We start from the raw sequence: 17,502 nt of genomic DNA, 5'->3' as shown, positions 1-17,502 counted from the left end.
CTATACTAAAAATACCGGGTTTAACTATTGCATCTTGTTAAGATATATCTTTTGTATTTACCTCAGCGAATCTAGAATGATTCGAATCTCTTGTGTTTTCAGCTTTGCCCGCTCCACTTGTTTATTTTCTCTGATCCTCATATCATTAAAACTTAATCAAATATTATTTGATTATGAATCTCCACTTCCATAAGACCCTGCGAGATATTAGTCATTATGATGTTCATTATTGGTGAATAGGATACATCTTAAAGATTTTGAAAGTCCATCACCTCATACGTTTTTTTGTATTAATTTTGTTTTAGACAAAATCTTTATTCAGACTGGTGACTCCTTTCCTCGAGTAGGAAGGCTGAGTGCCTTAGAATTATGTATATTCCATTTCTGATGTATGAGGTGTTTATTGTACATTCATGAATCATGTCAAATGTAACAATTTATGTATGTTTCATTTATACTTCTTTGCACACAACCTTTTGTTTTCCGTTAAACATAATTGTGTTATAGTTATATTTTGTGTCATTACAATGTAACAATTTCATTTGATTTGTCTGAATAAAGGCTATAAAAAGCGTCCAAAAAAAGTGTGCACAATGCAGGTTTCGGGCCAGTCTGATATTTTGGGTGAACGATCTTCCACCACCATGTCCCAAATAACTGTATTACCTTCAAATGATGAAAGCTTAAACTATAAAGATGGAGAAATAACAGTTAACTGTTTACCATTTAGATTTTATTCATCGTAATGCCGTGAGCTGCTTGCTGTTGATCCAACTCGGACAGTATAGTAATGTAACATACGATGATACGAGAAAGTATTAAAGTTTATCACCTGATACAGAAGAGACTCATAATGTAAGCTATTGATGGCCCTCGTCCTGTTGATATTCCGACAATTATTTCTTAAGCTGAGTTTTCACCCTGACAAGATATGTGTAACTGTTGAGACCTCTTCATTTTACACTAAATGTCAGAGAAACCATAAACATGATCAACACGGTGAAACTAAGCTTTCTTACCACTTCGAATTCGCCTTGCCATTGTCTCAGCCGAAATGCTTGCCACCGTGTGCACCACCTCTCGCACGTCTTTTCCGACGGCAAATTCCAATATTCTGCCTTTGAAAGTCTTCATGCTATCTTATTTCTTCAATGACAATGTTTCTTTCCTTTGTAGCCACGAAAAGCCTCAAAAGGCTAATCTTATATGGAAGATTCAATTCTCTGGTATGATAGACAGACTAAACGCATCATATCAATTCTACAGCGATGAGGAAGTTGATAAGGAAATATTTTTTTCACACACTTCCGCGATCATACTTTCGGCTGATATTAATGTTGAGTATTCGATTGCAGTTAGTTCAGATGTCTTTTGTGTCGTGGTGGGAGGATGAGTATGAACATGTTTGTTTGAGTGTGTTTATTTTCATTTTGTTGTTGTTGCTGCTACTGTTGTTACTATTTTCTTGGGCGTGGTCGTATTGCGAAAGAGAAAACGTGACCAGGAAAGGAGGTTGAGGGCACAAGAAAAACGCGTATTGGTGTTTAAGTAAAAAACTAAAGGAAGTGTGACATTCAACGAAAATCAACCAAGGCAAGCACATAATGAGATTAGTAGTGAGTCCCTTTTTAATCAGAGTTGAGTGAAAACACTGACGCAATTTTAACCAAAGTGTTTGATGCAACCTTGTTTCATAGTGTTAGTGTATAGCGTACTAAAGAGATTCTGACTGCAAACACGATTGTGCTGAAGCTGTGTGATGACGAATAATCATTTTGGTATTTTGAGAAAATCTGGTTCTGACATATTGAACTATTGGGTGATTTGTTAAATGTGTTTCAGTGCGAGGTGTTCTTTATATATTTTTATCTTTCTTTAATTTTTCATTACTTATAAAGGTATCATGTGTGTGAATATGTCTTCGTCGTTCAACATTAATAAATTGCTTGTATTTAAATATTTGTTTTGTCTCGGAAGTTCTTGTTTTGTGCGTGTGTGTATGTATGTGTGTGTGCGTGTGTGTATGTATGTGTGTTTGTGTGTGTGTTGTTTTGGTGCCAATCTTGCATGCCCGCACATTTTTTTGAGATCTTTACACATTATGAGAAAGAAAGCGAAAGTTAAAAATGATTCAATTGGAAAGTAAAAGCAACAAAACAGACTTTATTAGTCAATACAGTGTAATACGCAGCTCGTTCATTGTACGTTTGAATAATGATAATTGTAGAACAATGGCAATTTCACAATACGTCAGGATGTGTAGCATTGCTTGAAGTGAAAAGGACTATGATTTTAGTGCTGAAAAATGCGAGACTTTCTTGCTTGATGTGATAAAAGCTGTAATGGCAATTCCAAATCAGATCTTTATAATTTTGCATTAATCCGGGTAGTTGCATATTGTATTATTATTGACAATTTGTTCTGATGCAATCGTTCTTATCTGATGGTGGCTCAATGCAATCGATGATAATTCGCGTAATGGTTACAAATGTTCACATGCATTATCAGATATTTATGTTTGTCATTTTTCCTCATTTTTTTCGTCTAGAACACTCCCCCCCCCCAACAAAAAAAACCAAAAAAAAATGAATTCCAGTATCGCCTCTCACTTACTTTAGACAGTTGGAAGAAGATGCAACTGTTTTCAGACAAAATGTTGCTGACGAAGTGTATAAATGAGGGAGGGAGTAATCTATAACGAGATGTCGTAAAATGATACAGAAAGACAACACTATCAGTTGCATAGACGTGATGTATACTAAAGAAAGGTTATTATAATCTGGCGAACCTCGTTATGATGAATAACAACACAAAGAGATCTCATTATTGCGAAAAGAGTTTTCCAATGTAGTAATTATTGGCATGCATGGATTTATGGCAAAACTCGTTCGATACTTCGCTGGACCAACACTTTGAATTCACTTTCACGTGAGCTGAAAGCTCAGGCTCCATAACGTCTTTTAGGAGTAATCTAAACTCCTATTTGTTTCACAGTGCGTTTTGAAGACAGACTTTCTTGTCTTCTTTTTTGTATTCTTCTTTTACTGTATATGTATTTTCAGTCTGTTTGCTTTGGTGTAAAGCGCTTTGAACATTCAATCAGAATGGAAAATGGCGCAAGAGAAATTGTATGTATGTATTATTATTATCATCATTATCATTATTATCATTATTATTATCATTATTATCATTATTATTATTCTTATTATTATTATTATTATTATTATTATTATTATTATTATTATTATTATTATCATTATTATCATCATCATCATCATCACTATTATCATCATTATTATATTAGTATTATTAGTATTATTATTTTATAGCGAACTAATTTCGGAAACACACGAGATTTCCTTATCATGTCCCTTATTTGCTTTCTTCGTTTCAACGAGGGGGGATACTCGACTTCCTAATAAAGGTCTACATGTACCTTCTTCGCAGACTCACGTCTATAGGTAGGCACCTTGAATACAAACATAACGACGCACGTCTCACTTCATTACACACATGGTCACAAAGAGGAGGCCTGGGGTATTAGCATGGTGTAACACTCGCTGTGTAATGTACCGGGGAGTGGCAACTCTACGTAATCCATGCAAACAGCAAATATTATTTGATTTGCATAGAATGTCTAACATTCCTCTATACTTTGAAGTCATGCTCGGTGCCGCTTTAACTCTCATACGAAATTTAGAGAAGAAAACAAGTTTAAATTTCATTGAATTACAAGCTGTTTCGATGTTAACAGTGAATGAAATACTATATTTTGTTTAGAACAGTTTAAGAAAGAATTCCAAGTTACATACTTTTATTATTTCTGTTCTCGTTGTGCAAATTGAGGTTTTCTTTATTTTCCATGATGAGAACATTTGCGGGTAAATGTCGATTTCCTCTAAAATCAATGTGATACTAAGTATCCTCATAGCTATAATTCTTGCGGTCTACACCATGAACTGTGTTTTAAACAGGCCATTGATTCCCCGTATCTGACTTCTATAATTCTCAAGCTGACGTACAACTCTGGCGGCTTTTGAGCTGACTTCGTTTACAAGATTGATCTTACCAGAAATACACAATGCTGGAAAACTTGCATGAAATTGTGTTTCTATATACTCGCAGCATAATGTCCCTGTCAGCAGAAGGAATTTAGGTCAGTCTGGTTCATTTGTTAACTGTATATCGATGATATGTGGATACAAAAGGTCGGCTTGTTTTGTCATTTTGTTTGTTTTCAATGGAAGAGCATGTAGCAAAAATACAATGAAATAACAAAAAAAAAAACTCTCCCCCTCTCTCTCTTTCTCTCGGTCAATATTCAACGAGGTTATATCAGGGGGCGAAGAAAATAGATATATATTTTTTTTCATCACAATGAAATAAATATCAGCTCTAATTCACCGATGGTCGTCCGAGAGAATGGGATGACTGCGTCCCAAGGATTAAATATACATGACGCCAGCACTAGGCCTATCTAGTGAAAGACTTCGTGTACAGGGTCACAAAGTGATTCTGATTCTGAAATATCGCTGTGATTCCTGCCTAAGGACTGGATTTTATATGATCTGACGGCGTCATATTTTTTTTTCTGACAAAATTTCTGGGTTTGTGACCGTGTTGGTGAAAAAGGCTGTACGTTCCACGCAGGGGCCGCGGATAGGAACCGGGCGAGGGGTTGTGCCCCCCCCCCCCCCCACCACCACCACACACACATACACACACACATTTTTGGTCCAAAAAAAAAAGAAAAAAAAGGGGAAGATCGAACAAAATGAAACACCCCCCCCCCCCCACACACACACACACACGCACACAAACACACACACAACAAAACCCAAGAGTTTGAGGGTGAGGGTGGGGGAACATTAAATCTTGACCCCCTCCCCTGGACCCGCATCACCACCGCCCCCTCCCCCCGGCCTCACTCTGATCATGGAGGTAGAAAGGTTTTTTTCTACCTCCATGCTCTGATGTCCAAGGTTTCATATATCCACATAGCGCGAAAACAAAATCATTGAACTTACGACCACCAAATTGCCAATACGCTATAGCAACAGCATGAGGTCTTGCCGGAGACATACCAATTTGAAACTTGAAAATATCAGAAATTCGGACGCTGTGATTTTGTTGCTCTAAAGGTGACCCCGTAAAATATCTCACGAATTTCGTTAGACGTCCTAACCCGAGTGGGTGGACAATGATTCAGTGCAGTGGAAGTTCCTGCCTGTTCTCATCTATTCTATGATAGTCAAATGTTAGCGAATGTTGCTAAAGCAAGGGTGAGTTTGAGAAAAAGACACGTCTTGAATGATGTTCAAATCTGAGACTGAGGAAAGCAAAACGCTATTTTTTGTCGAGCGTGGGATTTTACTCCACAGTTCACGTGGGTAGTTAGGAAATCAATGGCGGCGTATGCCAACTCACATCCAGAAAAAAAAAACAAAAGTGAACAAATACTCGTATGGATCTTTCCAAAACCTAAACTACCTACAATAGCATGGCGCTTGCGGATCTTACTCACCCTATACCCCTCCACCGTTAAAAGATCAACCTTATAAGGGCCATCATCATTATACATCGATGATGCGACAAATTGAGTGACAAATGGTGACTATGAATGCTCTACTTCTCGCATCACGTCAGAAAGACCAATGTACAAATTTTGATTTCTTTTGACCCCCCCCCCCCAATGATTTTTTTTTTTTTAATGGAACACACCTAGATACTGTATATATAACTATAACTATATTCATCCGTATCAAGACTTGTAATATTCCCATGCAGATTTATACATGAACCGGAAATGCTAAGCGGTCATGCCGTTTGGATGATGTGGATTTATACAAGCCTGCCAATCTGTCATTTCCAATGAGGAGTCCATTTTTCAATTCATTTTTTTTGTTTGCAATTATAAATCTATTTCTGCTATGAGGCCATTAGGCCCGTGGAAGGGAGAGTTATAGCTGTAAATAGCACGGTGTTAGTGGGCCCAGTCTCTCGTGACGTTCTCTTGTGATCTGTGACGTATTTATGATGTCTGTGCCCTCATTTTTACCAAACGCTCATCATTCTTGTCTCTTTTTTGTGGGGGGCATTTTGGTATCATGATAACATCCAGATCTTGTGAAATGTCACACCACTAATGTGTAACATTATTAGTAAGACGTTTTCAATAATAATACATTCTGAAAGACACATTATGCACCCGCAAGTGTTATTCGTTATGAATTCAGTATTGTCGGTCTTGAGTAAGATCATTATTATGTCTAATCAAAGGATATCTGTATTCTAAAGGATCCATTATTATTCATTCGTATGTATTTTCCCTTGTCCTCATCATGTGCATTTTACTCAGTAAAAGTCGAGTGCTTGTGAACCCCTAAAACAATAGCCTAAAAGTTGCCAAATTTGACAAACACCCCAAACCCTATTAATAGACAAATGAAAAAATAGTAATTGTTACCGTCACTTCCATATAGAAGGGTAGCTGTTTGACCAAGGTTTCCCACTTACCCCTCCATGAATATCCCTATACCCCCCCCCCCCATCACTCCATCTTTATCTATCCAACTAAACACAAATCTTTACCATGTTCAATGTGCTTAATATGCAATCATGTAAAATTGTGTTTGCTACTCTATGTCTATAATTATTACATACTGTATGCCTCAAAAAGAGTAGTATAAAAGCTAAAACGTAATTTCTGTCCACCTGAATCTGAACAAGTAATATATGTGTGCAAGCTTTACTAAATGTTTTTGCATGCATGTTCAACCATTACGCACGAATGAAATATATAAAAGAATTGTACATGAATTTGTCTTTAAATCTGTGTTGTCTCGTGAGTTAGTGCAATATGTCCATCTTGGCCTAAGGAACTGCTTTATATATAATATCAAGCTGTGATGTAATAAGAGAACTGGATGTAGGCCATTCTAAACATGCACCTCACAGTGTACTCGATAAGCGATTAATATCAAGCACACGAAATTGGACCTCATATCACGTCATCACAAAATGTTTAAACATATTGACCTCTTTCAGACAAACATGATAATTAATCGCTCCTCAATCCTTAACTCATAGCCTATATAACGTGTCTGCTCTTAGCAGTTCATTCTATATCAAATCTGGTACACGGTTTCTATAAGTAACCTTGTTTTTAATGTACAACTGGCCTGAATTTTTAACTCCTACTTTTAGATCGCACGTCATTCTTGCATCACACAGGCACGATAACGTTGCAGAGTTTAGACGATTGTACGGATTCAGGAGTCACCAATGACCGGTATGCTGAATACCACGAACATAAATACACATGACATACATGAAGCCCTTCTCATTAAAGTTTTTATATATTTCAATGCCAGGCTGGCATCTCTTGATATTGATAACGACCATAATATTATATTATGGCAATATATGAACAATAACAATCATAAACATAACATCAATAGCCCCAATAATGATGATAAAAATGATAATGATAATGATGATGATAAAATATTCATTTCATTTATTATTCATTTCGGTTTTATTTTCACAGGGTAGGCATAGTCTCATCAAGACCAGCAGGTCCTGCTCTTCCAGAGAGCCCTGCCAATGATGAAAATACATAAACATTCATCGTAACACAAAATTAGCATTCATACATTATCAGAGATTATTGAACAGTAAAATATTAAAATCTACACACTTGATTACTTATTGAAATACAAACAATAAAAAATCAAATCAAATTATTTAAATAGAAATGTTACTTTACATAAAATAGGAGTAAATAATGACCCATCCCCCAATGATTACAAACCCACACCTCTACGTACGCACATAAACGCACAAAAATATTGATAATGATAATAATCCTCATCATCATCATTGTTATCATTATTATTACTGCTACTACTATACTATTATCACTGTATACGCTGTAAAGATATTTTCGCGAATGACGAGGTCATAGTTTCGCGAGATGTTTTCGCGAATCGACGCCGAGGCTTGCGTTAATGCCAGCGCTTGGAGACAATTTCGCGTGTAGTTAAATTCGCGATCCAACTGTGATTCACGAAATTCGCGAAAATAACAGCTTAGCAGCATTATAACATTAAGAACGAGAATTACAATAAATGTAGTCTTATTTGTGCAATGAAGGACTTTCATATTAGTTTCTGCTCTTCAAGAAAAACCACACGAAAAATCACACCATTAACGTTGTCATGAGTGTGCTCATCACAGCTACACTGTTTTGCGTCAAGAGGGATGTCAATACAGCATGCTACTCGGAGAATCTTGGTCTAGTGGATAGGGCACAGAACCCTTTAACGAGGATGTCCCAGCTTCGAATCCTGCAAACTACCTTGAATGATCGATCCCACCCCCACCCCCCTCCGGTCCACATACATGGTAATTTACAGGCCTATGCGGCAGAATACAAGATGTAACTACAGGGCCATCTGACCATTATGGCTGTATAGGCCTAGATGGCTGAAGAGACCTGCTAGATGGATCAAAATTATAGATACGATGAAAATACAATATCTGTTATAACTCACATTATTATTATAAGATATCTTATATCTTCCATATGTTTTTTTTTTCTTTAGAATAGAAATAATGTATCATTGTGATTGTGTAACACGTTACTGATATGGCTAGGATGCTCTGGATTACAATGATTATGCACTGAACAGCTGAGAACCGTTAAAAGACAACAATAATAGATATAATTATGTCCAGGATGCGACATGAGGAACAAAAAAACTTCCTCCTCCTCAAGAACCTCTCCTATATCAAGTCTCAAGTTACCTATTACAGCTCTATAGACAATCAAGGAAACATAACTGACGCTTTGAAAAACGAAATGATTTTCCGCCTTTCTTTTAACTGGCGTGTCACAATGTCCCTGTCACTGAAGAAATGTTTTTAAAGGTATAAAAAGACATCCCAAACGAAGGTAGTTTGTCGCTCTTTATTTTACTGGTCATGTCAGTGCTATCCAATACGCCATTATGTCGCTCTTTCTTATACCACGTTACGTCACTTAATGCACTAATTTTCCTCCTATTTGAAACTGCGCGTGCAAGTTAATACCATGTCCGCATTGGCTTTGATAAATCGAAATAAAGAAAAGCACAAGAATAGGATGGTATATAGAGGTTTATTAACTCCGACTTTAGTTGAGAGAGTTGTGAAATTTTAAAACTGCCGAGGTTTCATTATATTACAGTGATAGAAGTATCAACCCAGTATTGAATTCTATAGATGTGACGATTTCACCACTTCACATAATTATGATAAATTATCTTATTCATACCCCCCCCCCCCTCCCCGAACCGTACACACAAGTCTCCACATAGGTCCTCTCGTTTTATATCGAATCAGTATATAGAAATAACGTGTATCCTTTACCTCAGAATACACCTGATGTGATTGTAGTTTTGGGAAAACCGGCAGTAACCAGTTTTTACGGAAAATTGCAGTTGCAAGTAGACCACCTAAATCCATGAGTTTGAGCTGATACTTTGATAAGCAAACCAACGGGCCTAGTTTATGTAGGCTGACGAGATCATCTCCTCATCCAATTTGTGTGTATTCGGTAAAGACGTGACACCTCGACATGGCATAATTTTCATATGTAACGTTCGGTTTGATGAATCTTATGTTATTTTCTTCGTCTGATATTACTCTGTTGAATAAAGCAAACTGTAATACGGTGTCGAACAGCAGACTACTAACGGTGAGTTTGCACAGTAGACATGGTAGAATAGCGTAACAAATACCGGGCAGTCGTAATGTCCCGGTTAATGCACAATAATATTGTTTGTGTGGATTTTTCCAGGGAGGTAAGACGAAAAGCTCTTGTTTGCTATGTTGCCTTTGTGTGTGCTTAACTTTCTTATTCCAATCTTTTTTGTTGTTCTTTATTCAATTTGCTAGTGTTACAGTCTCCTGCAATCTTTTCACAGATTACTGAAAATCTTGCTGCAGCTTCAGTGCATGGAAGACTGTAATATAATTCTTTGTAGTATCACGCGATTTGTAGCACTCCTTTAAAGATTATTTCACTTTTCGTGGTTCTTTTCAGTCAGTGGCTGACAGTACTCTATACCGGCACCACTTGAGTAAGGCAATTATTCAACCGATAAACGGGGCCCTAACAGGTACACTTGCACCAGGCCAGAACGGACCTGGGAGCGATGGCAACTACAAGGGGGAACCCTGGCCACCACGCCCACATTCCCTATACAACTCCTGCCAGCCTATGGAGTGGAGTCTTGCTATCGGACCCAAGACAACTAATAAAAAAAGGGGTAGCTTTTTCTCCGATTTCGAAACTTTCACCCAACCCCATTGATTTCAGTCTTGATTACTTCTCATCTTACCTCCGCCATCAAACACACTCCACAGATAATGTTTATTATGTGTTTATCCTATTTTCATCTGTATGTCTATTGTTTTCCAATGCGGAAAATGAGATTTCCAGTGAATCAATACTCTCTAACAACAATCGAGTGAAAATTTTCACTCTTGAAGGAGTGAATACAAAAAAGAGTGAAACTGGGGTGAATTTTGAGTGAAATTGTTCATTTTCACTCATTTTAGAGTGACCTCATGCAGGGATCACTCAAAAATCTTCGAGTGATCCCACACGTCTACGTACGTCTACGAAATGAGTGAAAATAGAAACTTTCACTCAAAATTCACTCCAATTTCACTCTAACTTCACTCTTTTTTGTATTCACTCCTTCAAGAGTGAAAATTTTCACTCGATTTTCTTTTTTTAGAGAGAGTACGTTTAAAAAACGCTAGCTGCTACTTTTGTCCTGGATTCCTGTGTTACAGAACTTAAAGGACAAGTTCACCTTCATAAACATAAGGATTGAGAGAATGTAGCAATATTAGTAGAACACATCATTGAAAATTTGAGGAAAATCAGACAATCCGTTCAAAAGTTATGAATTTTTGAAGTTTTTGTGCAGTACCCGCTGGATGAGAAGACTACTGCAGTGTATGAATAACTTAGATGCCACATGCGTACAACAATATAAGGAAAATATAAAGAGAATTTCACAAAATTCCATCTTTTGAAAAAAGTACACATTCCCCTGACTCGTTACCGATAAATGTTATGGGTAATATTATTCCCCCTGCCTTTAGAAAGAGGCAAGTCAATTGCTCTTTTATTATGCGAAAAAAAGTGAAAATATGTTGAATTTTCTTTTATATTTTCTTTATACTGTTGTACGCATATGACTCACAAGCTGTAGTAGTCTCCTCATCCAGCGGTTCCAACACAAAAATTTAAAAAATTCATAACTTTTGCATCGATTGTCCAATTTTCCTCAAACTTTCACTGATGTGTTCTACTAATATTGTTGCATTTTCTCAATCCTTGTGTTTATGAAGGTGAACTTGTCCTTTAAAATCAAGTGTCAGCAATCGCCATGCATATAGGCCATCACAAGCATTTAACTCTTTCCTGGCTGATGGTTACGTAAGATAGTGTTCTTTGTATACTTTTTGTTTCATTTAACCATTTATTCTTATATTTCACATGCTCAGGTCTGGTTTATCTCTTTTAGTTTGTTTTGATTGAAATTTGTTATTTTTTATTCTTATTATTAGTATACGCATTTATCAGTCGGGCAATACAGAAAATTCTAAAGATTTTCTTGCACGTACACAAAAATCCTTATGTAATTTCTGTGTTGTACAATATTAATCGGTTGACAGTTATGACAAGATGTCATGATATCAAGCTGAGCCTCAGACATCCGAGTGCATTCGTATAGACTTCGATCTCTCACAGTACACGTGTCGAATTGTACCCTATCTGTCATAAATATCATGTATAATCATAAAGTTGAATGATCTATCACATATCTGTGTTATCTATATAGTGTGGTTTGAATGATACATAAATATGGAGAGAGCAAAGTTAACATCAACAGATCGGAAGGAAGATTCGGTATAGAAAGGGTGAAGGAGATAGACCATAAGCAGGAGAGGTGACAGTGGCGGATCTACGGGGGGGGGGGGGGTTTAGGGGGTTTAAACCCCCCCCCCCCCCCTTGGGCTGCCAAAAATAAATGAATAAACAAATAAAATAAAATAAATATGTATATATATGAATAAAAGGGAAAAAATATAGCTACAAACGGCAGCTTTTGGACTGTAAAATGTCAAAATTTTCAAGCTCGCTCGCTTCGCTCGCTCGCATCCAGCAGTTGAGCCCGGTGCGCCTCCCCCTTAATTTCTAAAGCGAAAAACATAGCTACGACGGCAGTTGTTGGACTCTAGAATGTCAAAATTTTCAAGCTCGCTCGCATTGAATCGTTATGCCATTCTCCTAATGTTGCTGACAGTAATTGCCATTAGTTGCGCCCGATGCCCCCACCCCTTAATTTCCAAAGCGAAAGATAAATATAGCTACAAACGGGAGTTTTTGGACTGTAACATGTCAAAATTTTCAAGCTCGCTCGCTTCGCTCGCTCGCATTGAATCGTTATGCCACTCTCCTAACGTTACTGCCAGTAATTGCCAGCAGTTGCGCCCGATGCCCCCCCCCCCTTAATTTCCAAAGCGAAAGATATAGCTACAAACGGGAGTTTTTGGACTGTAAAATGTCAAAATTCTCAAGCTCGCTCGCTTTGCTCGCTCGCATTGAATCGTTATGCCATTCTCCTAATGTTGCTGCCAGTAATTGCCAGCAGTTGCGCCCGATGCGCCGCCCCATTAATTTCCAAAGTGAAAGATATACTGTAGCTACAAACCCCTTTTTGGGACTGTAGAATGTCAAAATTTTCAAGCTTGCTCGCTTCGCTCGCTCGCATTGAATCGTTATGCCATTCTCCTAATGTTGCTGCCAATAATTGCCAGCAGTTGCGCCCGATGCGCTCCCATTTATTTCCAAAACAAAATATATAGCTACAAAACTCCAGTTTTGGAACTGCAGAATATCAAAATTTTCAAGCTCGCTCGCTTCGCTCGCTCGCATTTTATTGTTATGCCATTCACCTTATGTTGCTGACAGTATATAATTTGTCGATCGTTTCACACCGTCATTCCATAATCCATGTAAGGAAAACTTACAATGTTCCTCAATGACTGCGTTGTTGAATGTATCACATTCCGTAATGTATTGTAGTCCCATTATTGCTCACGCACACACGCACAAGCATACAGACCGTCAAAATTACTTTATTTACTTTGGTTCCCCCCATGTTTCGACCCACCGTACGCCACTTTACATATATATATATATATATATATATATATATATATATATATATAATAGATGTGTGTGCGTGTGCGTGTGTGTGTGTGTGTATGTGTATATTGTGTAACATATGCATGGTCTAATCTTGAGCCCCCTCCAATGTTTGCCCCCCCCCCCCCCCCCCCCCAATCCAAAACTGCTTCCGGCGCGCCTGTTTTAAACTGTTATTTGATCTTATTCTAATAAGACGTAATATCATGGACTGCTTTTTATGTTCTCCATTACGTTAGTAGATGCCAGGAAAACATCACTTACGGGGTTCAAATAGCTAAAAAAAAAAAAAATCGGCGCGACGCCACGCGGCTCCACGCGGCTCACAGACATCGCCTTGTGGACGATGCTCTGCATCGCCATTGGGACATCACAAACCCAGGGACCGCGGAGCCAGGGTCGGCAAAAAAGAAAAAAAATAGAGCATGTAAGTATGCTTAAAATCGCAAGCTGGCAACCCTAAAAATGAAAAATCTCCCTACTGTGGGAGGGGGGATACCCCCCTCCCACACCCTCCCCCCCCCCCCCTCGCTCGCTTCGCTCGCTCGGGCTTGGTCGCTACGCTCCCTCGCAATACCCAGCTCAGCCCCTCAAACCCCTCCCTTGGAAAAAAGCTAGATCCGCCCCTGGGTGAAGAAAAGGGAAGGAAAGAGAAAGAAGAAAAAAAAAACAGAAGAGAAGAGGGACCAAAGACAAAATACTGTGCAATTTACTGAGAATATAGTTGTAGTCAACAAAAGAAAATGCACAATGCGTTAAAAAGTAATCCCCAATTGTCAAAAGTGTATGTCTTTCGCAAGTACAACATTATTTCTTTAATGACATCGGTAAATCCCAATAAACGTAAACAATGCCATCAAACCACGTAAAATCTTATGATTCAGCCGCAATGAATTATTAATTTTGGTGGATTGAATTTGCTCTCTTGAAAAGACTCTTTGGAGTGATCCCTGAGGTCACTCTAAAACGAGTGAAAATGAACATTTTCACTCAAAATTCACTCCATTTTCACTCTACATTCACTCTTTTTTGCATTCACTCCTTCAAGAGTAAATATTTTCACTCGATTTCTTTTAGACAGTAGCAAACATACAAAAATCAAGAGTTTCTGTCTTATTTTGAGCCACAATAACAATAATGTGTTTACACGTACTGTATGTCATCATCATTGAAGAGACGATGAGTTCCTTGATGTGAGTATAACAATGCCAAAAATAGCATGTTGTTCATTTATTTTGGCTGATAAGTTACAGGAATTGTTGGCTGCCAAATCAAATGTGCTTGTTGGCAGCAAAAATGAGCAACTCACGTGGCATACTAAGTTTAACATGCAGTCTATTGTCATAGAGATCTCGTAACGAGGCGACTTAAACCAGTCAGTCTTCATAGACACTAAACAATGAAACAATGACTCAGCCGTGTAACTAAATATTGACACAGAACACTAATAATTAACGATTATCTTTGGTGAAAGCATCACAGCTGTATAGGGTGAAGATATTAATCATATAGTGATACACTCACTTCGAATATCAGTACATATTTTCTTATCAGCAGCACCCGTGTCTCCAGCTGCAGTGATGACTAATAATTGCGTATCTATATTTTCCTAGGCACGAATTAAATACTTAGCTCTCGGATTTCAACGATACGGAGATGTCTAAAAACCATGGAGATCTAACGTACGTAGCACTCATACGCTAAAACTTTGAGGCTAGGGAACCGGGAGATGAGGCCGAGGTGTAGAGGTCACGCCCGTTCCCCCATTAATTAGTCTCCAAATTCAGACCAATCTATTTCCTCTTGATGATTACCTTGAATGTTATAAGTTTGTCACTCGGTGCCAGTACAACTGTATAATGTTTTGCGAAATCGATGGTTGTACACAGTAAAGTCATATTTTAAGTTTTGCTTTTTCAAGTATTTCTATTCAAAACATTATTGTCAATATTGATTGGTGAAACTCTTCAAAGAAGTGTACACGCCCGGTGTTAAGAAATAACTGAGGGTAGCTCGGGGGATTCCCCCTTCCTGCCTCCGCCCTACGAACCCACGGGACGTGCTCGCCCCGTTGATATAACAATAATCGTAAAGAAACAATTGCTGTTTGCTTATGTTTATTACGTACCTTAACAGTGGTGTATTTATGAGGAATTTACGACAGTCTGTTCTCGACTCCTCTAGACATTGATGAATAGCTGAGTGTTAAAATATTGTTACTAGTTCCTTATCAAGGCATCTCACTGTGGTAGTTCATATTTGGCGTACACTAAGGAAGTTTTTTAAGTGTCAAACTCACCATTGTAAATTCTGGACCACATGTTGCCGATGGACGTCCAAAACCGCTTCCCGAGATGTGGATTCAGTTTCTGTCCCAGTTTGTCTGGATTCAACTTTTTCACAAAGTCCGGCGACTGCAGTGGAAACGGCCTGTTGAGTTTGGACACTGATATCCGAGACGTGCGACGCTTGTTTGCTATATCGGGCATTGTGGCTGGGTATTGGAGCTGATAGGAATAATGCCAAAACTGGCCTCGAAGCGAAGGTAATTTTTCGCTGGACAATACTAGAGGCGTTTTTACCTACAGTGCAACGCACTGAGAATTAAACGGCACAGCAATGATGAATACGAATTCAGTGGATCCCTCGAGCAAACAAATAAAATAGTCATTGTTTGCGAGCGATAACATCCACACGGCTTACAGATTTCGCAATATCAATATTGTTGAGAAAGTTAAATGTTATCAAATACACAGCAAAATCATTCCACTCGTGTGTAGATGACGCTCAAAGCCTGATAATAAACGGTGAGTTTTCCAAACCGACCGAACAAGTCATATTATATCTCACGTTGCACAGTCCATCCCTGCAGTCTCAATCGTTTCTTGAACAGTTGCATTGTTGAAACGCAAGCCCCTTTCCGATACAAAGCTGTCTTGAATCACAGCTTCCAAACTTCCGGTAATTGCAAAGTTTACGTAATGTCAATGGCAGGTGCTTTCTGATGCCTTGAGTGGTTCTTTGAGTGATCTTGCAAGTTTGGCGAAAAATTCCTTTCACGTCACGATCAGGCCAGTAATGAGAACATAAAACAGCGTGGAGCATGCAGAGCTTTGTTTTGATGTAAAATAGAGCTCGAAGCAATCAGCTGATTTCATGACTTTATTGTATCATAGCTTTGCATTCAGACAGTAAACAGTGCACTGCTCATTGGGGCGCGCTTCCGAGCTTTCTTTGAGAATTTAGCAGACAGCTTGCTGCTCTATTGATCGAATGAGATGACATGAAGTAATTGAAGAGGTCCAGCAAACTGCAGCATGGAAGAAACTTGGTCGTTGATTGAAGAACTATCGTCAAATTGTTTGATAGTGAGTCCTTACCTCTGTAACTGAAGAATTAAGCAGACGACTCCAGTTCAACTGGGAGGGTAAATCGTAATGTGCCACTCAGTTTGTAGTGTAAAACAAACACGAACAGACTCAGGCGTATTTACAGCCTTCTATGAGGCAATGCCCTTGCCTATATTTCGCTCGATATCCAATAGTTGTATTTCCAAAATCTTTTAACCGGAATATCTCGATACACCTCGCGGCGGAATTCCGCATTCGTCTGTTCTTCGCTGCACACTCGTAGAGCTGAAATGACGCGTCTTGGTAAGAGTCTTCTCGAGCGAGGAGGAATTAAACACGATTTATCATCGCAGAACTCCCCCGATCAGTGTCACTCCGTGCCCCTGAGATGACATCCAATGGTTTTGCTCTAGTACCTGACCTATGTCGAGGCAAGTCACCAGTTAGTGCGTAGGTTCAAGCGTAGGCGAGTGCCACATACCTACGGTCCTAATACTGCAGCTGTCTCTTTTTTCCTCTCCTTTTTCAATACCAACTCATACAGGCAAAGAGTGCAGGACGTAAACAAATATCAGTCTGAGTGCAACAAGCGTAAAAGGCAGATCAAATGGGGCAGAGATCATAACAAATCAACCAGTGGTGGAAACCTCTCGCACATTTAGGAGCCCTCCTGGTGGCGGAAATGTATTCCAGTTTTGTCTGTGTAGGCCTAAACACTGCATACCAGAGATGGTTGGCTGTCTCTACTGGGACCAAACTATGATCGAATTTTATGATTATGATATTGATGGTATTCTGAACGGATCGTGCAAGCTGAACTGTAAATAGCTTTTCATTGTTCTGTTTGAAACATTCCTCATGGATCCTTATTGCATGATA

General features: G+C 38.5%; 1 protein-coding gene across 1 annotated transcript in view; it reads right to left on the bottom strand.

Annotated features, from left to right (window-relative positions):
* Window positions 1–15,766, bottom strand: part of LOC139738746 (extended synaptotagmin-2-like) — an 84,046-nt gene extending 68,280 nt beyond the window's left edge. Inside the window, exon 1 of the mRNA XM_071649385.1 lies at window positions 15,573–15,766. Coding sequence (XP_071505486.1) covers window positions 15,573–15,762 — 190 coding nt within the window. The 5' untranslated portion in view covers window positions 15,763–15,766. The remainder of the gene's footprint in view (window positions 1–15,572) is intronic.
* Between the last annotated feature and the right edge of the window lie 1,736 nt (window positions 15,767–17,502).

The sequence above is a fragment of the Diadema antillarum genome, unplaced genomic scaffold (assembly GCF_040938485.1).
Source record: "Diadema antillarum isolate AM-2024a unplaced genomic scaffold, OU_Dant_1.0 seq00000767_RagTag, whole genome shotgun sequence".
NCBI classification, from domain to species: Eukaryota; Metazoa; Echinodermata; class Echinoidea; order Diadematoida; family Diadematidae; genus Diadema; species Diadema antillarum.
This window is presented reverse-complemented; position numbering and strand designations above follow the sequence as displayed.